The sequence below is a fragment of the Platichthys flesus genome, chromosome 7, assembly GCF_949316205.1.
Source record: "Platichthys flesus chromosome 7, fPlaFle2.1, whole genome shotgun sequence".
NCBI lineage: Eukaryota > Metazoa > Chordata > Actinopteri > Pleuronectiformes > Pleuronectidae > Platichthys > Platichthys flesus.
This window is the reverse complement of record NC_084951.1, coordinates 24,982,283-25,006,831: the sequence shown is the minus strand read 5'-3', so window position 1 is coordinate 25,006,831 and position 24,549 is coordinate 24,982,283. Positions and strand designations below refer to the sequence as shown.

Genomic DNA, 24,549 nt, shown 5'->3' with positions numbered 1-24,549 from the left:
TCAATCGCTCACTGTGCCGTGAATAAAGGCGCACTCCAGAGATCCCAGTGGTCAGTCTGCAGGCGAGCGGACGAGCAAGCGCTCTCTGTCTCTATGGAAATTGCTTTCGTCATAACACTTCCTATTAAGCCTGTGCCGGGGCTCTGGTCGAGCCGCAGACACAGACCTTTGACAGCACATAACCAAGATTGCTGGTGGAGGAGACGACATTAGCGACGAAGCACGGCCCCGGAGCAACAGATCGTTTTATTGTTGAGTTTAGAAACGCTGTATTCCTCATCAGGCATTCTCAACACATTTAAAGTTTCTTTTTTTTTTCTCACATGGAGCTGAATACTGACACATACAGCGTTAAAAGCCATTCAAAATGTGTTTAATGGCTCTGACCTTTATCTCAAACAGTTCTGTCACCTCTGTCACCTTCCCTGAGAACCCGTTCGTTTGACGTCATAGGTTACTGAGGCTGGAGAACCTCTGAACCTGTTGGTGGGAAAAACAAAAATCCTGAATCCGCCCGTTTATCCAGATCTGTTCCAAAAATTAAGGCAAATGATTTTGCATGATTTGGTTTCATAAGCGCAGTCCAATTATGAAACCACATTTAAATTCAAACACTCAAGCATCACAAATGCACACCCTCATAAATATCTGCCCTCTCAACACGCCTGATTTGTTTTCATCAAGATCCATAAATTATTCCCTGGGAAATGAGGGAAAATGTCAAGAAGAAATCCCAAGAAGGTTAAAAAGAACATCCGGGATCTGCTCCCTGATCCGGATTTAATAGATTTCTCCCTCATACCACATCCTTCATGGTACTAGGCATGTTTTTATGAAAAACACAAATAAGATTATAACCATCTTAGTGGAGGTAATGAAAAAACAGTTGACTTGAATTTCATTGTTTAGCAAATGCTGGTTCAATGTGAAACCTACACATGCGAATTGTATAATGTCTTTCTCTTATTAACCTAATACAAAACAACGCGTGGATTCTATTCTATTCTTCCTGAAGCGTTCTTATCTCATGAGGCTATTTTTTTCCCTTTTTCCCCACGTTTGACAAACCAGTATCCTAAAACCAGCACGATGCCTGGACTCATTAACAAGGAGAACCAGAGCGCCCTGCCCCTCAGCGTCTCTGACATCACTTCCTGTGTCAGGGGCTACACTCTGGCTCTGACAGCCTCCATGACCTACGAAAACATTGAGGATCATGCAATCGAGGGTGAGTGAACACTGCACTGTAGTAGCCACTCTGGATCAATTCAAACCCATCGCATGCTGCTGTAAGGCTGATTATTATTGACTGGATGTGTAATTGCTTGTTTGCTGTCTCTGGTTCATGCACTCGTTTCTTTTTTTTTTACTTCTTCCTCTCGTTCTGCCTTTTAAGGGATCTTTATTTATCCCCTGGAGGAAAACTCCATCGTCGTCGGGTTCGAGGCGATGATATCCAGTCAGATCATCACACTGCAAATCAAGGACAAGGCAAAGATTGAGGACTGTTACCAGGACAGCTGCCACACGTCTAATGGAGGCCTCCAGAGTGGCAGTGGTGAGAGTTAAACCTCTCCAATCAATGGGTCTTTCTATTGGTGGTGGAGAGATGAGCCGTCCATCCATACATCCAACTGTCTGTCCACCTGTCTGTCCATCCATCCATCCAACTGTCCACCCAACTGTCTGTCTATTCATCCATCCAACTGTTTGTCCAACTGTCTGTCTATTCATCCATCCAACTGTCCGTTTATTCATCCATCCAACTGTCTGTCCATCCATCCATCCAACTGTCCGTCTATTCATCCATCCAACTGTCCGTCTATTCATCCATCCAACTGTCCGTCTATTCATCCATCCAACTGTCTGTCCATCCTTACATCCAACTGTCCATCCAACTGTCTGTCTATTCATCCATCCAACTGTCTGTCCAACTGTCCGTCTATTCATCCATCCAACTGTCCGTCTATTCATCCATCCAACTGTCTGTCCATCCATCCATCCAACTGTCCGTCTATTCATCCATCCAACTGTCCGTCTATTCATCCATCCAACTGTCCGTCTATGAATCCATCCAACTGTCTGTCCAACTGTCCGTCTAATCATCCATCCAGCTGTCTGTCCATCCACCCATCCAACTGTCCGTCCAACTGTCTGTCCATTCATCCATCCAACTGTCTGTCCATCCATCCATCCAACTGTCCGTCCAGCTGTCCATCTATTCATCCATCCAACTGTCTGTCCATCCTTCCATCCAACTGTCCATCCAACTTTCTGTCTATTCATCCATCCAACTGTCTGTCCAACTGTCTGTCTAATCATTCATCCAACTGTCTATCCATCCATCCATCCAACTGTCCGTCCAACTGTCTGTCTATTAATCTATTAACTGTCTGTCCATCCATCCATCCAACTGTACATCTATTCATCCATCAAACTGTCTATTCATCCATCCAACTGTCTGTCCAACTGTCTGTCCATCCATCCATCCATCCATCTAACTGTCCATCCCACTGTCTGTCCATCCATTCTTACAATCCATCTATCCGTCCAGCTGTCTGTCAATCCATCCAACTTTCAATCTATTCATCCATCCAACTATCTGTCCATCCATCCAGCCATCCAACGGTACATCTATTCATCCATCCAACTGTCTGTCAATCCATCCATCCAACTGTCTGTCCATCCATCCATCCATCCAACTGTCTGTCCATCCATCCATCCATCCATCCACCTGTCGGTCTATTTATCTATTAATCCATCCAACTGTCCTACTATCCATCCATCCAACTGTACATCTATTCATCCATCCAACTTTCATTCCATCCATCCAACTGTCTGTCTGTCTAAATTGGGTTGCATTATGGGAAATGTAGGATCCACTGTTTCTAAATTCCAGGATATCTCGACATCTGCTACTTTGATTCATGTGATTTCCATCACATGAAGTCTGTACAGTCTCTATGGGTCTAAATAGAGATTAGAGATGTCAAATCTGGTATTTTACAATTACAGTAAATATAAATACCATCTGTAGATTTATAAATCTTAGTCTTTTAAAGATAGCAGTGATAACACAACTCCCTTTTTTCTAGACAAACAACTGCCTTGCTTGCTTCATTCTTAATATTAGTCATCGACTTTAGGATCCCTTGCTGTGGGCGCCTAAGTTGTTTACAGACTTTCGAGAGGTTTGTCTGAGTTACAACCGAAGGTGAAGCCTGTATGTGCTCTCTACATAAATCAGCAAAATCAGTATTCTAGGAGTGAGAGCTGTTTAGGGATTAGAATAAATCAAGGAAGGTATCAGACATCAGTTACAGCTTCAGGCTCTTTCTGGACAACTTTACTTTAGTTCTGATCTCCTCACTTTCATTCAAGTTAAACAAATGCTAATCTAGTCTGCCATTCCAGGACACATAGTGTTGGATGAGGATTTGGAGAGGACGGTGTTGGTGGTTAACCTTGGAATCATCCCTCCTATGGAGACAGTCCATATTCTGGTCAGTACCTCCTCGGAGCTCTCCACCCTGCCCAGCGGGGGCATCCGGGTGTCCTCCCCACCGGTGTGCACACCTCGGGTACAGAGGACGATCAACGAGGAGCAGGGTCTGTCCCCGAACTTCTCAAGACCGTAAGAAAAACAACCTAATAAACCAATGCAAGCAAGAATTGTTGACATTACTCGTTATAGCATGTTCAAAATTGATTTCTGAGTATTTATGCCTCAAATAGAAATATGTGTAGAAGGAAACGATATTTTCTATGTGGCATCAAGATGGCTCAGTTTTTATATGGTTCTGTTTTGCCTCTTTCAGGCGGGACAGACATCCCTGTGCCACAAGTCCTCACGATCAAACCCCCAACTCTCCCCAGCTGTGGTTGACCTCCCTGCTGGAGGAGGAGGCCATCAACTCCATGGACTACAAGTTCAACTTCCAGCTGGAGATACGTGCTCCTTACCTCCTTGCAGGTCAGAGAACTGACTATTTCCCCTTAAGTGCAAACCTCCTCCTCCTCCTCGGGGGACACTGATTTTGTTATATTGCTACAATCAGCCTGATCACTTGAGCTATTCACTGTAATCAAGCTGTGCAGGTCTGTGCTGCGAGACAATTGTGATGGAGAAAAATTCTCAGCAGGTTCTGAGCTGAAGTGGGTTTTGATGACATAGGTCTGTTATATTACAACTGCTGGAATAAAGGGGGGTTGGATATTTTATGAAATATGTTCATTCAAGGGTTGAATTGGACACTACTCTCATGACTGTTCAGTGTGGAGCCGCAGCCTGGAGATGCTTTTAGTATTCAGTCATTTATTATCCCACGCAGGAAACTTGGCTTCCAATCAGGTGCTGAAGACAAAACACTTTCAGTTTCACAAATGTCACACACATTTAGAAATCAGTCACTTAAATAGGCCGGATTCGTTGTCAGGAAATCCATGGATTCCTCTTTTGGAAATCAGTAAAAATGCCAAAAAACGTTAAAGAACAAATTTCTGGATGATGCCAAACGTGTTTCTTTCAAAATTCTGCAAACAAACAAAATAAAACACAACCTCCATGACCGCTGTTACAAAGTGCTGCACCGGAAAAATGTACTCAAATGTACATCTTGTTCAAATTGAGCAGGTATGTTGTAGCGGGAACAAAGGAGTAAAGGTTCAGCGTTATTATAAAGATCTGCTCTGTTCTAAACTAAAAAAAGAAACCACCGACCGGCACCTTTAAAGCTCCTTAATGACGATAACAGATTCAACTCCTGTGCAACCAAAACCAGTGGACTTAAGAAAATGATGAACAAAAACAAAAGTGTCGTACATAATCAAAAATAAATCAAAAAATGTATTGTGGGTTTAAGTAGGTGAAGAAGGCAAATTCTCTATTTCTACATTTATTTATTGAGATATTTCAAAAGTTATTAATTTAATTCTATTTATTGTCATTATATGTTAGTAATTATTGTTGGGAGAACTAGCTGCTCAGCTATTTCTCCCTGTTTTCAGTCTTTATGCTACGTTAGCCATATTCCCACTGTAGCATCACATTTATCCTAAAAACATTAAAGTGGTACTCTTCATTGAACTCACACGTTTCTCCTTCAAACCTGACCACTCGGTGGTTTGAGCATCACAGACATCTTTATATAACGGTGCATAATTACTGATAATTTATTCTTCATGTTTTCTCAAACTGCGACAGCACTCGAAAGCATCACTGTGATGATGATCTGTAATTACCAGTTGTTTCCGTGGCTCCTGCTGGTTTGTTATCAGTTGTTGTCACAGGACGGTGAAGCTGCCGCTGGTTGTTGATCTGCCTCTTGGGTTTCCTCTGCGTGTAGGTGTCGAGAGCCCGTCTCACGCCATCCGAGCTGACGCTGACCCTCTGGCCCGCTCCGCCACCAGTGTGGTCGTCACTCTGGCGGACAAATACACGTACGACTGCCCCGTCAACATCCTCATTTACCCCAGCGGTAGGTCAACGGCTTCCAAACTCATATAAATGCAATTAAAAATGCTTCTCTTGTCTCTTGAAAGTAAAATATCTAGAGAGAAGCTTCTTGTACACAATGTTTTCCCTGTTGAACAACTAATCAGATCAGTGGAGAGGTGATTCACGGACTCACATTGTGTTAACAAGTGTCTCAACTGGAATAAAAGGCCCTCCTGTTGTTATTGTGTGACATATCAGTGCACTCTGTCTCCATTGTGTGGGTGTGCGGTGCAGTGCCAGGCCTTTTTCTTTTTTTTCTGTCCCCCCCCCGCTGCCTTGACCTCCAGGCCAGTGTGAGTGGGCCACTCGTCTCCCAAAGGCGGCAATGAGCCTCAGCCTCGCTGATCCAATACGTCTCTGACGAGGCCTCTGCTCACAAACTGACCTGAAACCAGTGCCGAGCGATTTAATTCAGCTCAGACCGCCGCTGGAGTTTCAGTCACAACATCAGGAGAGATGGAGGATACGGCTGCGTTACAGGCATCAGTGTGTGCCCAGAGAAAACAAGAAGTCTGTTTTGATCATCCGTTAACAGCCAGAAACACAAACTGTCTCATTCAGCCTCCAGTTTAATACAAGACGTCCACATAGTTTGTTATTTTAAGACTTGTCCTTAATGGTACTTTGAGACTCAAGATGTTTATCATCAAATAAGTATAATAGTATAAAATACTTTAACAGGGAAGCTCTATAGCAGCAAAACAAATTAGTAAAGTAAGTATTAAAAAAGACAGAACAGTTATTATACTAATATAAAGATGGAGTAGAATAAAATATATAATTACCAAAGAAATGTACAATTAATAAAATAATAATATATTATTATTATTATTTGCATTTAGTCTTAAATATTATTATTTTCCCAGAGGATCGACCCAGACCCATATCTTCAGTAGTTTTTATGTAATCTTGCTTAAAAACAAACAAACAAATCAACAATTTCTTCACATGAGCTTTACATGAGGGCAAATAGAGAACAGTGGTGTTGGGAATTTTCCAGTCTGATTCTTTAAATAATGTTTTATCAAGTAAAGACTTTTCAATCTATAAACTTTCAATAAAAATGAAATCTACACTTCATACGTCTCTTGTAGGAATGCAGATTCCTGGTACTGAAGAGAAATGACAATCCCAAATCCCCAGAATCCTCTCAGTCCACTGAACTCATCGTTTTCTTCAGAGCCATCTTCATTTGGAGTTTACACAGATCACCTCTGCAGGTCTTTCAGGTCTCGTCCATCTGCTTTCCAATCTGCCTGCAACCCATCCAGTTACGTCTCTGTCTTGACCCTCTGTGATCCTGCAGAGCCTCATCTGCCTCATGTGCTCGTTGAGAACGGAGACATGACACAGGAGGAGTACGACGAGTATCTGCACGGCCGCGGTGATTTCATCAAGGCCACTAAGAAGGACTCCAGCAACGAGAGGAAAGTGAGTGTGTCATCGACATCGGCCTCATTTACCGGAGCCGAGGACAATGATATCGAGGCAGTTTCATTGAAGAGCACACGACAGCGCTGCATCCTGCACAGAGCCCTCTCATAGTGTCACATTATTTTGTTCTATCTTGCAATCTGAGGGAATCCAATACGAGTCTGGTACATGACTATGTGCATGAATCAGCTCCCATCTCAACAAGAGTCGTAAAATATTATTATATTGTAAAAATAAAGGCCATCATTTTATGAAATAGAGTGAGCTGAATATTTTTATTTGGAAATCCACCAAGATAAAGATAACATTATAAATGAAAAGTATTTCTTTCCAGAGAAGGGTAAATAGAAAAGTAAGATGAGGTAAGTTTTAATTATTTGGATTTGATTTATTTGTCACATTCACAGAGACACAATGTAAAACATGTGGTGAAATGTGTGTGTGTGTGTGGGGGGGGGGGGGTGCTCGGTTTATTGTGCAGGCAAACCAAGGGACTAACAATAAAAGAGTAAATAGATTAATAAAATAACTTTAAAAAGTAATTCCTACAATAGAAACATAATTTAGAATAGTCCACTATTCAAATATACGTAGATACAGCTCAATTATTGTTAATCCAAACATAACATGTCATTATAACACAGTTTATCAATCAGGGACATGAACACAGCAGTTGGTCTTACACTCTATTTATTCACACTTTGGAAAATTAAGTCGGCTGAATGAGCTGTTAACAGTCTCTGTTTCATTGCACCATTGATTGCACTGACTGCATTATGACTGGATAATTAACCTTCTGGAGAAAACGCCAAAAATCCAATGATTCATCGGTGAGTTCCTGCAGCTCTAAGTGCCTCTGTGATTTCTGCATGTTTATAGGCAATCATTTGTCATAGAAGTAATTGATTATTATATACGTGTAAAGTCTCAGTGACTCAGAATAGCACCTCTACAGAAAGGCCTATAACTTCTCTGAGGTAGAAACATTCCCCTTATGTAGAACCCAAATAATTGCCAGCCGCCCCAAATAAATTTTTCAAAGCCCATTTAAAGAAAAGGAAGCCACGCTCTTTCCAGCCCGGTGAGCACAGATCTGTATTATTATTTGTCCAGCTGCCGGGCTGAGGGGCTTTGTGTCCTTTACTTCAGAGAGTTGTGTGTCCACATCTCGGAGGCGATGAGGTCGTTAAGTGACCAACACACCAACAGACCAGCAGGAGCGAGAGCGAGAGCACTTGGCCATAAAAAAACGGTTTCTATGGAAACACTCCAAAAGGCTCACCACAGTCTGCCTGGAATTTCCGGCACATCTACAATAATTGATATTCACCGTCTGTCGCCCCCATCGCTTGCCTCTGTCATCTCGTGGCTTCCTTGAGTGTTAAATTAAAGCCTGCACACATTCACGGAAATGTTATGTTATGTCCCAGTGTCAAATCCTCCTATAACGAATGCTCTTTCCTTTGGTTCCCCGTGTGTCTTCACAGGTGGACGTCATTCACAGGCGTCTCCACAAGGACATCCTCCACAACCCTGTGGTCATGCTGAACTTCTGTCCTGACCTCAAGTCCATCAGCTCCGACCTGAGGAAGGTGCACGGCGAGTTCGTCTTCCTCATCGACCGCAGCGGCAGCATGAGCGGGGTCAACATCAACCGCGTGAAGGTATTTTGATCTCAGTCAGTGTGTGTGTGTGTGTGTGTGTGTGTGTGTGTGTGAGACACCTGTTAACATATAAATTGTAAGACATCGCACACGCAAGCAGCAGTTTAAAGATGGATCTTTCTCTAAATGGTGATCTGCAGAGAACTTTCCGGGATTCCAAACCAAACACACAGAAAATGAAAACATGATTTTAAAGCGATGAGCCAGAGAACACGTGACGGATGTGATATGACGGGAGAGCTGCGGCTGCATGAGAGGCTGTGTAATTGCTTCCTTGGCTCCGAGCCACGGCCAAACACTCAGTCTGGGCAGATTATAGACGTGGTTAGCCAACTGTGTGAAGGGCATGTACACACGACTATCGATCAGACACATAATTCACTACCAGCCAAACGTCTCAGCTGCTATACTGAGACTTCGACATTTCATCAGAGCTCATGTGAGGTTTCATTCCAAAACCTAGACTCACGCTCGACATGTGATTGAACATGTTTGCTGGTTGTTTGTCTGCTCGTGCACCGACCCTGTAACGTGATGTTTATTTGTGACTCTGGCTTTTTTATATTGGATGTGTCTCGTTTGGAGGGTTCTGGGCTCTGGGCCAGGATGAGCCTGACGCTGGGGACGTGGCGAATATTTACCAGCACCAAGGAGGTTATGTTTTCACCCCCCCCCCCCCCCCCTGTCCATTTGTTTTATTAGTTTATTTTATCGGCAGGATCACAAAATAACTACTGAGCAGCCGGTTCCATTCATTGGTGACCTGCTCTGGCTTTAAATCAAAGGAGGCTTTTCTGTTCTCGACCTTATTTTTTCACCACTTTCATTTTTGTTTTTTATTGTTAGATAGGATGTTTCTCTTTTTTATGACAACGCATGGCGTTAACCTTGGTGGAGGTATGAGCTGCACTTATTGTCACCTCCCCCAAGGAAGTAAGGTTTAGGCAAATACTAATGAACCGAACCCTTAAGGTTTGATGCGGATCTGACTCAGGGAGCAGATTCAGGAATTAATCATCACTTCCTTTAACATTTAGTTTTTTTCTTGACATTTTCAAAATACAAATTGGTGTCGATCCCCAAAACAATTGGAAGGTTTTAAAATATAAAGGGTAATCTTGTTTAGTCTTTTAATCATTCTTCCACATTGGTTCGATAGATACGAACTGCATTTTGTTGGCTTATCTGTGAGCTGTGATTTTATTTAATGGTACGCACTTGACTCAGAGCTATTCTCGTTCCCACTGATCTTTCAGGGACTCTCACAGAACAGCTGGATCATTATATATATATATTTAATGATTTTTTTTCTTTTCTCTATGTGCCTGAATTGCTTTATTCTTGATGGTCTGGCCGATGAGATATTTCTGATCATCCTGTAATTACATAAAGGTTGAGACAAGTGTTATTCTACAGTATAACCTTTCTCTCACCTCCTGGAGAGAATCTGCTGCACGGTGGTGACAGCAGAACATGGTGCTTCCATCGGGACATGTAGTTGAATTGCAGTGGCAATGTTCAAACACTCCAACATGACATCAGGCCCCTAATGAGCAGCAGAGTTGATTTCTTTTGTCAGAACTTCGGGTTTCACAGCCTCTGCTCTGCTCTGTTCTCTGGACGTGCTCTTCATCTCTATCTCAGGACGCCATGGTGGTGATTCTGAAGAGCCTGGTGCCCGGCTGCCTCTTCAACATCATCGGCTTCGGCTCCACGTTCAAGTCGCTGTTCACAACCAGCCAGAACTACGAGGAGGTAAAGGAGCTCTGTGCTGCACTAACACACGCACTGACACACGTTCGTAGATTACAGCTCTTTGGTAAAGCTTTTAAATCAGTCGGCACAGAAATATGCTTTCCAAAGTTTGGAGAAAACGAATCAGTTGCCGTAACGCGCCCACATGCAAAGTGTGAGGCTGGTAAGATGGACGGTTCTGGACAGACACGATGGTGTTCTGTTAATTGAAAGCAACTGTGAATGTTCTTTTCATTTTCTCCTGCGCGCCACGATAAACCCAGGAGGCCGTGTCCCTGGCGTGCGAGTATGTCAGGAAGATCAGAGCCGACATGGGGGGCACCAACGTGTTGGCGCCACTCACCTGGATCCTGCGACAGCCGACGTTCAGCGGACACCCCCGCCTGCTGTTCCTGCTCACCGACGGGGCCGTCAGCAACACGGGCAAAGTGATCGAGCTGGTCCGCAGACACGCTCGCTACAGCAGGCGAGTGCCGTCCCTGTGCTGGAATAAAGGACGACACGGTTCAACACACAAACACATTGCAGATCTAGAATGTCAGTCAGGCGAGCGCAGGCCCAACAGTCCCCCTCAGGTCAACCGGGCTTCATCGAATTTCACACACTCACAGACATGAGGTTAGCGTTAGGGTTAGCGTTATATGTGCCAGATTGTTTTCAGCGTCAAGATCCATGAATTATTAAGTGTTTGAAAGAAACAACTTGCTGATCCAGATCTGCACAGATATCCGAAGGGTTCTTTGAAATCCTTTTGAGATATTTGCATAATCTTGCTTACAAGCCGTCAACAAACAACAACAAACAAATGGACTTGGGTTAAAACATAAAGCAGCTCCTTGAAGCAGCTAATTTGATTAAGATGGGATTTGTACCTACACATATGTACATTAACATGTTTCTAAGGTACCGGGGTTAAGACTAAATGCATCAGATGTAAGCTTATTGAGAAGCAATGTAGCAGTAATGGCACAAGCAGAGAAATGTTAATGAATATACATTCCTCTTTTGTTTATACTCATTATGCAAATAGCAAAAGCAGAGCTCACCGACAGACACAAGTATCACATCCAGGGATTGTCAGGGACTTAAACACAACACCTGGTTATGGAGCCGTAATCCCTTCAAAATGAAATCACACAGCTTATGTTGTGTCCGAGTCAAACGTCATATTTCACTGCAAGGAATCTGTGCCAACATTAGTGCGAGCTCAGTTTTAGATTAAAACAACACAACGCAATAAGGACGCGTGAACGCTCCCCGCGCAATGTGGACGGCAGCTGTCAGGGAAATAATTCCATCGGAGTCTCACACTGTGAAACCCTCTCCTGAGTCACGCTGGAGATAATTGACTTTTTGTCTTCTCCCTCTTAATGGCTGCCTGCCCGCAGACGACTGCATTAGGTGCACGGAGCTCGGCCCATTCGCCAACACCCCCCGGGTCATTATCACGCCATGCTTACGAATCAGCACAGCCAGCCAGAGACGGGGATAATCCATGTGTGGAGTTTAATATTAGAAAGGGACATTTAGGCTTTTTAACCTGCCTGTGGAGATCCCCAAGCTATATCCATCTAATTGAATTTATAAATCTCCACTGCATCTCGTTAGAACGATGTGTGCACGTGAATTTGATGGAGTCGAGCGATGTCTGCGCTGGCCGGAGTCTACTAAAGCTAATGTACAACAACTTGTATCACCAAAAATGGTACCTCGAAGTTGGAGTCACATTGTAATGAGGGGTCCCCCAAAAGTGGACATAGAGGTACAGGACATTATTAAAGGTTCCACATTGTCACTGCAAGCCTTTACATACTAGGTAATAACTATTTATGCAAAGAAGTGTATCTATAACAATTAGATTAAATGGAATAAATCAAAATGCACATTGGGTTCTTTGACACATTAAACTTCTGTGTCTGTGCAGATGCTTCACATTCGGCATTGGGCAAAACGCCTGCAGGAGGCTGGTGCAGGGGCTGGCGACCGTCTCAAGAGGGACGGCAGAATTCCTGGCAGAGGGCGAGAGGCTGCAACCCAAGGTACTCGTCTAACGACACAGAGCTATTCTCAGGGGGCACTTTAGAGGCATTCTGGGTAATGTTATGGCGTGTAACGGTCAGAAGGAAGCTGTATTTTATGTTTGAAAGTATATATTTTTGTATTCCTCCACAGATGATAAAGTCCCTGAAGAAAACCATGTCTCCGGTGCTCAGCGACATCTCCATCGAGTGGCTCTTCCCCGAGACAAAAGAGGTGCTGCTGTCTCCTGTGGGCAACACCTTCCTGTTTCCTGGGGACAGGCTGATTGGGTACAGCGTGGTTTGTGACACCACCCGTTACCACGTCAATCCCAAATCTGTAAGTGGAAGACGCTCGGTGAGAAGTGATTAATGAGACGACGCAGGAGGATTCAGCAGACGAACCTCCATGTCTTTTGTTTATGCTAATTTCAGTTACTTCACTTTTATGTTTCCTCTAAAACGTGTTTGAAGTCCATCCCAGTGGAGATGAAAGGGATGAGCTCAGTGGCGGACGGCACATTTGGCCACCGGGACATTTCCCAGAGGCCTGATGGTCCTTTTGGCTTTGAACTGATAAACTCGATAAGCAATAACATAGCGAGCATCATCATCACTGTGCCGCACATACAGCCGAGGATATTACAGCAATCTGAAATTGTTGTAGCAGCCGTGTATCCTCGTCTGATAATATTATCGAGGTCAGTAGAAAAGGAGAGGGGGAGCAGAGAGGGAGAGGCCCGTGGTCCATCGAATGTAAACACACTTTGAAAACTGATGCACGTCTATTCCTGGTCTTACGGTAAAGGAAAACAGATCGAAGACAAAAAAGTTTAATGAAGCTATTTATATTTATACATATTATGGAGGTTTAGAATATAACAAGAATTATGCAATGTAATTTAACAGTTCAGAGAAATTTAAAGGCAAAGATGGCGTCTTTTTTTTTGTCTTTGATGTGTCCCCTACAGGACAAGAGGAGGCGCTATAGCATGATGCGCTCCACCGAGTCAGCCAGCTCTGTGTTCTACCACTCTCAAGAGGAGGACCCAGGGAGGAGCGTGGACAGGGAGGCGCTCTCCGGGCCTCTGTATGACTCCTACCAGGACTCCATGACCGACGGCAGCCCTGTCTCCACGGAACAAGACACCACGGGTAAGAACCTGCTACCGAGACTTCAGGTCCGGAAAGTGAAGCCAAATGTCGAAGTGCCTGTATTCTCTTAAGTGACCACAAGGGGACAACTACACTGGTTGCAAGAAGAAGTCGAAGAGGAAAGACTTGAGTTTATCTAGTTTCAAGTCTTCAGAGCTGCACTGACTGTGTCTTTTTCAATGGATGGATGTGATATAATTTGTGTTGAGTATTTTCCATCTCTGATAAAAACCTCAGGGTTGGATCAGACGTCCCCGAGGAGAAGGGCGTACAGCACCAACCAGATAATCGACTACAACCCAGCGAAGAAGGTCTTCACCCCCAGCGACCCCAGCTCTGTGGTGGCCAAGAATCCCCTGAGGAGAGCGAAGGTCCAGGAGCTGATCGGCCAGATGAGTCCGGAGCACGAGGCCCAGTGGAAGAAGGACTACCAGGTGTGATCCACGTTACAGCTCTGGTCTAAAATTATATTGATTTAATTTGTAATTCTTGCCCCAACAGAAAGTTCTTGAATCATTACAATAAAGCATGTGACGTATATGTTAGCTACATAAATAGACTCATTACCCACAGTCGCCATCCGGCAGCAGAATCTAATTTTGCATTTGGAAAAATGTAATTTGTATTCAGACTGTACCGGCAAATTAAACAGAGAGCCGGCCCTTGTCTGCACAGGTGAATGAGCAAGAACAAGCTAATGTGCTCTGTTCAGTAATAAAGCACAAAATCTATGATTTATAATTAAGTCTGAATATTTCTCAGGTCGCGTCCTAATATAATTTAACAGAATTCAGCAGGCTGTGAAGAAATGATATCCTCTCCCTGCAAAACGCAGCTGAGGATTATTTGCCCTCACGTCGCGCTTAATCAATCCAAATCTAATTATCATGAGCAAACAGTTACTTTATTTTTACACAAATTAAAGAACTAGAAGAATTAGTGCCTCCACTAACCGGTGAAGCTGCAGGAAATTACATTTTAGATATGAAACAGTTTTATCCCTGAAGAAAAAGAACATGAGATCACAGTGACCTTGACCTCTGACCTCCAAAATCAGTTCATCCATCCAAGTGCAGGTTTTGTTTTTCAGGATTTTTTTTCCTGAGGTCTAATTAAAATCTGTGACAGAATCCTGGTATTTTACACTGAGAAAATCACTCTTGTTTCAGCCACAGTTGGCGAGCCTGTGCGCCTCGTCTTCCAGAGGGCGTCCTGCCATCTGCCAGCGACCGCTCCCTCAGCAGGAGCCGGCGCCGCTCCCTCAGCAGGAAGCCGACTCTGAGCCTCATTTCCCTCTGCAGCCACAAGACGACCCTCTGCCCGGTAGCATCAGCAGCGGCGGCTTGGTGCCAGCAGCTCAGAACACAGCTGGGGAGGAAGCGTCCAGATCCTCCACTGACAGCCCGTCTGTCAGCAGCAGCGGAGGAGACACAGGTGAAGCCACAAGCCAAACTCTTATTCATGATAACCTAACTATCTATCTTTCTATCTATCTATCTATCTATCTCTCTATCTATCTATCTATCTATCTATCTATCTATCTATCTATCTATCTATCCATCCATCTATCTATCTATCTATCTATCTATCTATCTATCTATCTATCTATCTATCTATCTATCTATCTATCTATCTATCTATCTATCTATCTATCTATCTATCTATCTATCTATCTATCTATCTATCTATCTATCTATCTATCTATCTATCTATCTATCTATCTATCTGTCTGTCTGTCTGTCTGTCTGTCTGTCTATCTATCTATCTATCCATATATCTATCTATCTATCTATCTGTCCATCTATCCATCTGTATATCCATATAACCATCTATCCATCTAACTATCTATCTATCTATCTATCTATCTATCTATCTATCTATCTATCTATCTATCTATCTATCTATCTATCTATCTATCTATCTATCTATCTATCTATCTATCTATCTATCTATCCATCCATCCATCCATCCATCCATCCATCCATCCATCTATCTATCTATCTATCTATCTATCTATCTATCTATCTATCTATCTATCTATCTATCTATCTATCTATCTATCTATCTATCTATCTATCTATCTATCTATCTATCTATCTATCTATCTATCTATCTATCTGTCTGTCTGTCTGTCTGTCTGTCTGTCTATCTATCAATCTATCCATATATCTATCTATCTATCTATCTGTCCATCTATCCATCTGTATATCCATATAACCATCTATCCATCTAACTATCTATCTATCTATCTATCTATCTATCTATCTATCTATCTATCTATCTATCTATCTATCTATCTATCTATCTATCTATCTATCTATCTATCTATCTATCTATCTATCTATCTGTCTGTCTGTCTGTCTGTCTGTCTGTCTGTCTGTCTGTCTGTCTGTCTGTCTGTCTGTCTGTCTGTCTGTCTGTCTGTCTATCTATCTATCTATCAAAATTGTTCTATCCGTCCGTCCGGCTGTCTGTCTCAACCCATTAGATCTAGTGAATTAAAAAGTGCTTCCATCAGGGACTGTTGTGGGATGTACTCTGAGTGCTTTTCTAGTTGTATAGTATTCCCTGTATTTATTCTTCTAGTATTTCATAGAGTTTTCTTAATCTCAGGGTCATTACAGTTTCATTGTATTATTCTCCACAGGTCAATGACCATAAAGAATGTTGAATTCTAAAATGAATGCAATAAAACATTCTTAAGATCACATATATATTGATGTTGTTAACATTTGAATGGTTCTATTTGCTTATCAGAGAAACTACAAGTACACACAAGGTTCATATAATCCCATCCCTCCCACAACAATCCACCAGCAGCTGCACGAACCACGTTGTTATGTTCCCCGATAGAGGATCCTCAAAGCAGCCATGTTGTATCCAATGTCCTCCTTCATATCTCTGATTAGCTGCTTGGTCGTCCACGTTAAGAGGTTAAGAGTTTGCTGGTTCTCATCATATTGTAGAAAGGGAATCCAGATCTTCATAAATTGTTGCTTGTTTTTAAATTTAATGAACGAATTGATATCGGGGGACACATTTCCGCTAATCCACCTTGTGAGTCTGTTGCTTCTGCAATTAACGAATAAACCTGATAACCACCAGAGCTTTGCCTTCAACAGAGCAAACCTCTGGGACGCAAGGGATTAGGAGAGAGTTTTCTTTGAAATATATAAATGCAAGTATCGAATATACTTTCCCAGAATGTGACGAAGTTAAAGCAGGAATAAAACAGGTGGAAACGTTCTGCAGGTTGGGTTTTAGGGAAAGGGCGATGGGCTCTATACCAGGATTCATGTCTGCCTGTTGGGTCATTACTCCGCTCATCACTCAGGTCAATTTCCCACTGCTGCCTCACATCCTAAATTGAGGGCGTAGAGCTATTACAGATATCATGTTATACAGAGCTGATATGGAACCTCGACTGAACGGAGCAAATTAAATCAGCTTATCAACCGCAGTGTGTGTCTGTGCATCTGGAGACGGAGAGAAAATACTAAATGAAGCAGGAACAAACTGATGTGAAACAGATGTAAATCCTTTTTTAGGATGAATCTGGATTTTTCTCAAATTTAGTGGTTTTATTTCTCATGAATTTGTTGTTTTTCCTGAATTATGACCTAATCCAGATCTTTTTTAAATGATACACATTCAGAAAAGTTGTCATATGATTTTAAATAGCCATCATCTTTGTTTGAATGTATTCAGCTCTTTATTATAAAAGGACTTGATCATGAAATCATAGCAGTTATGCGTTGCCTCCCCAAAACTCTGACATTGATTGAAATTGCTTCATAATAAGCTAAGTGTCTTCTGTCTGTAGCTTCATATTTAATGGACGGACAAAGGAGTGGCATTGATTTCCTCTTGGAAATGTCGCAAAGAAAGCGATGAGTTCCCAGAACTGTTCTTTTAAAATGATGTGACGTGAATAAGCAAATGAAAGTAATGATAGAAGAACTGAGGCAATTAAATTACCTTTTTATTCAGACCAAAACCATCATAATGGATTTATAGCTCTGTGTGCTAGCATAGCCGGAAGCAGGGTATTTTTTTTACCCCCAGTGTTTGTGTGTCTGTGTGTGTGTTTGTGTGTTTGTGTGTTTCCAAAACAACTCTACAATGCACGGACAGATTTTTCCCAAACTTGGATTATTACTCGGGAGTTTATCTCTGGATGATTCACTTATTGGAGCTGATCGGTTAAAGGTCAAGGTCGACAAAAGGGTCAGAGAAAAACACATTTTACAGACATCACCGCAAAAAATAGAGACACAATCTTAAGCTGATCTTTATCAAAAAACTCTATAAATGTCATATGAAGTTACGTCACCAGGGAGTAAGGATATTACGTCATGCACAGCTAAAATAAATGCTGTGGTATCTTAGCATTTTATAGGACTGCAGATATGACCTAAAGATTATACAGGTTGAACAATATCTTCAATAATCATATTGGAGAAATGACGTCATTGTGACAGCACTATGAAGTCACAAAATTATGTCATTAAGTGAAATAATTTAATATCTTTTGTAACCAATATGATTAGAGACATGATCTCCAGGTTAATCAGCTCAATCATCATATGCTATAAATAACGTTGCGATGACGTAACTATAAATGGCATTATAATAACACAGCTAGCAAAGTTAGCATATTGGGATTGGGGCATAAACAGGGAACGCTTTGAAAACGTATTCTTATCTCATGAATCTTGTCAAAAGATTTAAAATCCAGTCGCAGGAAAGAAGATGTGAAACCAATGTCAACCTCAGACGCTTATTAAGGGATGGCATCTTGTTCCTCTGATGTTTCAGACGGTTATGGACACCAGTTGTGTCAAGCTGAAACCCCACAGGAGACCCACGTGTCGGTACTGGGCTCTGCCAACCACCACAGGGCCGACTGCAAGGCCGTGGTGTCCGGGCTGCTGAGCGGGAAGCCCGTGAAGTGGGAGGTGCTGTTCGATATCGAGCCGTACCTGAACGGGCGGGAGCGCGAGGAGAAGGTTCACGAGGAGCTGTGGAACGAGACCTTCCACCACCTGGCCGGTCACTCCATCATACACGACTTCGAGCACATGGCGGACAAGGAGTGTGAGATCGAGCACGGTGAGATCCGTGTGGCTGCGATGTTTACTGGGAGGTCTGGGGAGGGAGAAGGATGATGCTCCCACAAACGATTATCTACCAGGCGTTTTGGGGCACAGGTTCTTAATCGTCACTTCCGAACAGCACCAAGAGTTTGTAGAGTTTGGAAGATCGTGCTTTTTTCGTCTTAACTATCAGAACAGGAGTTTAATTTTCTTCTCTATTTAGCTGTTATCTCTAATCTGCTTGTTTTCACATAATCGTTGAAATTTGGGAAATAAAAACTTAAAGGAACAGTTTCCTTCTTGATTTATGAAATATGCCAATTGGATTATTTTAGAGTTATGTGAGAATGTTGTGTCGTTAAAGTCATTTTTAAAGTATATGAGTAGATATGAGAGTTGCATTTATCATCTCATCTAAAGTTTGGTGTTAATTTCACACAATGTCAAACTGTTCCTTTAATCTGAATAGAGGTTATGAATATGTATTGTGACTGTATTTATATTATTCTTGCACATAGTCTGATACCAATGCTAAATAATCACTTTTGCACTTTGTCATTCCCAGGCTCTGGCAGGAAGTACCAGCATTATGCGATTCACACCAGCAAATCCTGCAATATACTGAGCAAATACACAGCGTTCGTTCCCATCGACCTGGACACGAACGAGTATCTACAGACGTGCATTGAACACTTAAACCCCTGTGAGTCACACTGCTTTATAAATCTGTATGAAACTCATTGTTCGGTCCTCTCCACCACGTTTGACCATTTAAGTTTTTTGAGTATTTCAGCTTGTCTAGATAAATATTAAGAAAAGCTGAGCAAAGTCAATTATTAGATTTAAATGTTGGTTTTGCTTCGGGCTGAAATTTCATCCTCTGGAGCAGAAAAGGAAACATCTATGATCACAAGAACATCTCTCTGACTTCTCCCCATGTGGTAAACTGTGATTTCAGTTTGAGAATTGAATTTTGGTTTCAGGCGAAGGTCTGAAGAAGGGCTCACACTCCGGCTCTCGCTCGGGGAGCAGGAAGAACCGAGGCTACTCCATCGGACTGGGTCGCTCGCAGTCCGGCGGCATGTCGCAGGAAGCTGAGGACGTCCAACTGCTGCCCAACAGTATGTCGTGTTCAGCTCAGTTCAGACGGCGGTTTAATAGAAGTTTTACTAAGGCTCCTATTAAAATGTCTTTATATGAAATATTAAAGGTTGCAGACACCTGTTGAACAGCGTCAGGGAGCTGCCTCCTGCTTTACAATAAAAAAAAAATACTTCAACTTCTGCAAAAGGGCACCGTGCTTTAAATGAGCTGGTTTCTCAGTGGTGGCATGGCAACAGGAAGCAGCACGACTAGCACACTGGTGAACATGTGCCAGTTAAAAAAGAAGGTGCACAGATGCAGGGGGGGGCTGCACCAGTATGTTCCCATGAAAGTGTCTGTTTTTATTTTATCAACAACACAACAATGTCCATGTGGCTTCTGAGAATTAAAGGGGATTAATGGACCTGATGTGATGTTGTGTCTCAGGTGGAGAGGATGGCGTCTCTCCGTGCAGCACCCCCTCCTCCTCTGGCTGGGAGAGATGCAGCTTCACAGAGGGTGAGTGCAGCACATCAGCCCGACCGGAACTGTCTGCTTGTCCCAGTATCGCTCCCGAGGTGAAACATGAGCTTATTGACATTTCAGTCGTCCCTCGTCTTGTAAGTGATGAGAGGAATCGACATAGTTTCGTTGCTTCTATTGACGAATGCTGCACAGACGTGTTTCACCTGCGGAGGAGACACAGCTGGTGGAGGATATACCGTTGCTCTTAAAGCTCAGTGGAAGTGTTTTAGCTCTTTCAATTGATCTCATTTTATTTGTAAAAGCCCATATTCACTAATGACTGTTTGTCTCATGGGGCTTAAAAAGGGGCAACATCCTCTGTCGCCTTTATTCCCTGAGACTCACGCTGAGAACAAAATAGAGAGAGAGCCACAGCTGCCGCTTGTCTCTCTCTCTCTCCGTCCCTTGTCTAACTCTGTCTCTCTGTCTCCAAGCCGCCCAGAGGAGTCCGTCTGTGACCTCGGACCAATCACAGAAATCGGTGGAGAGCCTTTTTTCTGCCAGGTGGGTGATTGGACACTCGCTGGCAGCACTAATGTGTTGAGGTTGTGGTCCTGCTGCATGAGCGAGTGCAGGAACTTCAGCTTTTTTAACAACTGGGTCACAAGGAAGAGACTCGCTGCACATTGACATCCGATTCTTTTGACTTTTAGAGAATGCTCCATTGAGGTAAGAGTAATCAAACTCTTTTATGACCAGTCAGGACCATGTAATTATGATTTTCAAAGCCAAGATAAGAAGCTGGAGTTGGCAGCTTTCTCAGACGGTGCTCAGGGCTCAATAAAGAGAGAAACAAACGGACAGAATCTTTCAATTATGGAAAATTTCTCCTAAATACAGTGTTGACAACAATAAATAAACAAAAAACAGCTGCTCTAAGGATGAAGATGGACTTTATATAAAGATGGATGACATGATTGCTCCCCAAAAGCTTCATTGCCCCCCCTGTCTTCTCCTCAATGGCAGAGGGACCTAAACTAAAAACTGAAAGTACATGTTAAATACATTTCCCCAAATATAGTTTCTTTAACTTTAGCAATTTTGTATCAACCTGCTGTGTTTGTTTTTCCAGTAAGTTTGGTTTGAAGGAGTTATTCTACCAGATGCGTCCTCCATCTTTATTCACAGCCTATCTTTGCATTTAGCACGTTGACATGACAACTGGCACTCATCACTACCCTCAATTGTTTTTATTTAAACTGTATGTAAATCCATTTACAAACGAAACAATTGCCTTCCCTGGTGAGAGCAGCAGATTGAATTGAGCGGCCGTGTGCTGCACATGTTGTGCATTGTGATTCACAGTCCTCTCCTCCGTCAGGTTGGCCCTCAGCAGGACTCGTCTCCTGACCCGAGCTGCCAAAGGCTTCATGTGTCGATCTCACAGCAGGTCCGGTGATTCAATCGGAGACAGTGACAACGAGAACAAAGACTACATTCCTGTGGTGCGTAACAAATCTATACAGATCTGTCAGCCGGCATGTTTTTGATTGATTCCAATTCATAAGGACTGTAGATTTGTCCGGAGAGACGAACGTGTCACAATCTTCCCTTGCAGGTGTTGTTGCAGTTGGCATGTGGAGCTTTTCCTCTGGACACAGCTCTGTGTGACGCCATTAATGTTCCCATGGACAAGCTCAAGTGGACGTCCCCTTTCACCAGCCTGCGCACCAGCCTGGGCCACTTGTCTCACTCCAGCAGCCGCCGCACCGAGAGCGCAGATCACGGGCACAAATCCCAGTGTGAGCCAGAAACATATCAACCACCAGCAGAGCAAACTGTCGGCATCTCCAGCCCCTCTCATCTGCCCCGGAGCGCCTGGACGGAGTCTTCTCCTGCCTCACTGGGAAGTCCCTCCTGTGCTGCCGAGCCCCCGGTCTCCCCACACTCCACTGGGGACAGTGGTCGGAGCTCTGGGTCCGGGGGCCTTGAAGGAGCGTCACCCGGCGGCGTGCTAAAGAGGATGCTGAACCCTGAGAGCATGCTGTGGGCCACAGCTGTGGCCCTCGCCTGGCTGGAGCACAGCTCGGCCAGTTATTTCATAGAGTGGGAACTGGTGGCGGCCAAGGCCAGCATGTGGATGAGTGCGCAGGACATCCCGGAAGGTCGAGATTTAGCCTCCATCAAGGCTGCTGCCAACCAGCTCTTCATCATCCTCAGACACTGGGATGAGAACCTGCAACTGAACATGCTCTGTTACAACCCTAACAGCGTCTGAGCCCTGCGGATACAGACCCACTCAATCCCATACGATACTATGCTAACTGAGGCTGTTCTGTTTCTCATTCTGCAGTATGTTTCTGGACTCTGATTTTGCCGTCGCAGTAGTGAACAATGTGTTTCTTCTTCTGTTCGTGTGCTGTTCCTCCAAAACATATCACAGGCTCTCAGAGGCGCGATGTGCAAGCTATTACCTCGCTGGTGCCATATACTGTAGCTGGATCCCCGTCAGCAAGGGGTCTGATCAGATCTCTGCCTCTGGTTTGAGTTTCAAGGAGATGAATGTCAGTATTTTATTAGTAGCATGCTGGACCGCTGACCATCAACATTTGAGAAAAGCTCTTAAATGTCCTCATATTGATGTTAATGGGGAAAATGCTGCAAAAAACAATGGAAAACTGTTCCACCGACTGATGCATTTACAGTTTTTACATCTACTGATTGTATTGTGAAACACATCTGGGTAGTTGCTAGCAGTCCAGTCTTTTCTAATGTCACCATTACAGTGTTCTTAATATTTGCCATTGTGCTGTTCGATAAAAGCAGAGACAGAAAAATATGCAAACAAAGCTAAAGAAAATATAAAATATGTGTTAAGATTACGTTTCAAAAATATGTGGCTTGGGTGGGAATCTGAATGTGTATCCCACTGGCATGTTATTCATTCTTTATGATACACACAGTTTATATTTTTTCTTTTGTTCTTATATGTAGAGATTAACACACAAACCTGGATTCGGTTGCACCAGCTGTTGGCAACCTCATAATGAGCTTAGTTATAATCTAAATTAAGCTAATTTAATATGATCATGCCTTACTTGTTTAAAAGGGGGTTACATCACACAAGCTAGTTCTCATATAAGGTTAGCCTGGGAATTTTATGGAATTTTGTTTTTGGAACATTGGCTGCACCTCTCCCCTTTACCCAACTTTTATTTTGAAAACCCCTGAGTAAGTCAAACAGCTCATTAGTGACTTGCACCCAATTTAAGTCTTTACCAGCAAAGAAAATCCTCAATTACCCTCAACTAATTTATTAAATCATTAGTTAGCTAATTAGAACTATGAAGAAGTCTACAGGCAAATTGAGTAATAGATTCACAAACAGCTAGCGCACCCTGATTCCAAAGTGGGCGGCGACCAGCCCTGTTCTGTGAATCAGAGGAAAGACTCAGTCAGTCATTGTCACTCACCAAGTGCCTCACCAAGGTTTAAAGTCGGAAGAAAATGCAGATCTGTCCACTGCAGTTCTATCAGTGTTGATAATGACTATATATATAATATATAATATACAGCGGGGACCCTCTTCTTGATTCTTATCGGTGACCTGTATCATCCTCTTCTAATATCCATTTATTTTTATCACTCCATCACAGTGTTGCTTTACTCAGGTATTCTGTCATTTTCTTTGTAACTCAGGCCGAATTGCATAGTGCTTCTGCATGCACATGTGTTTGTGTTACGGTGTTTAATGAATGAAAAGAGCCTGAAGTGCAGTATTTTTACTCACTGAAATGAAAATAAAAATATAGTAGATGTCATATTCTAATATTTTTGTGCCGTAAATCGCTGTAGTAAGTGCAGCTATAGTTGTATTATGAAGTATTTTTTTATGTAGCGGGTCAGTTGTATGGTGCAGTAACTTTCGATTTGCTGTGTGTGCCTTTCTAAATGATTGTTGACTGTTTGGAAGCTTCTGTGGTGTCTTTATATCTGTCGACGCAGTGGCCAGCTCTGCAGGTGCATGTAATAAAATTATTCTACAAGCAAGAGTTCATGTTCAGTAGCCATTATTGTACATTTACTAACTAAGGGGTTCCTCAGGGATCAATGCTTGGGACCCATTGTCTTTGTAATATAAACCCTCTCCCTTGGTGAGACTATCTTCTCACGTCCACTACCGTCACTATGCTGACGATGCCCTGTTCTATCTGTCCTCACAACCAGATGACCCCACTCAACCTGCTCCAGTGGTTTCTCAATTGGATGATGGGAAGCCACTTTCAACCCAATCTCTCGTAGGTGAAAACCGTCTTTTGTCAAAACTCAAAAGGTTTAGGTGGTCCAGTTCGGGCTACTGTAAAAAACATGGTGGCCTCCGT

At 43.0% G+C, this 24,549-nt stretch overlaps 1 protein-coding gene across 1 annotated transcript; it reads left to right on the top strand.

Moving 5' to 3' along the window:
• Positions 1-1,068: 1,068 nt before the first annotated feature.
• On the top strand, positions 1,069-24,181 carry vwa5b1 (von Willebrand factor A domain containing 5B1). The gene is made up of 21 exons (XM_062391193.1): positions 1,069-1,228; positions 1,397-1,558; positions 3,415-3,634; positions 3,819-3,973; positions 5,346-5,477; positions 6,804-6,928; positions 8,419-8,595; positions 10,240-10,350; positions 10,614-10,816; positions 12,275-12,389; positions 12,523-12,708; positions 13,340-13,523; positions 13,761-13,957; positions 14,693-14,957; positions 18,342-18,635; positions 19,185-19,322; positions 19,603-19,740; positions 20,150-20,221; positions 20,662-20,731; positions 21,549-21,672; positions 21,786-24,181. Exons 1-21 carry the CDS (start codon positions 1,090-1,092, stop codon positions 22,443-22,445), a joined length of 3,867 nt encoding a protein of 1,288 aa, XP_062247177.1. The 5' UTR covers positions 1,069-1,089; the 3' UTR covers positions 22,446-24,181.
• The last annotated feature ends 368 nt before the right edge of the window (positions 24,182-24,549 follow it).

Coding starts and splice junctions, on each gene's coding strand:
- vwa5b1 (XM_062391193.1), top strand. CDS start 1,090: ATGCCTGGACTCATTAACAAGGAGAACCAGAGCGCCCTGCCCCTCAGC. Junction 3,974..5,345: donor TGCTCCTTACCTCCTTGCAG/GTCAGAGAACTG, acceptor CTCTGCGTGTAG/GTGTCGAGAGCCCGTCTCAC. Junction 12,390..12,522: donor GCGAGAGGCTGCAACCCAAG/GTACTCGTCTAA, acceptor ATTCCTCCACAG/ATGATAAAGTCCCTGAAGAA.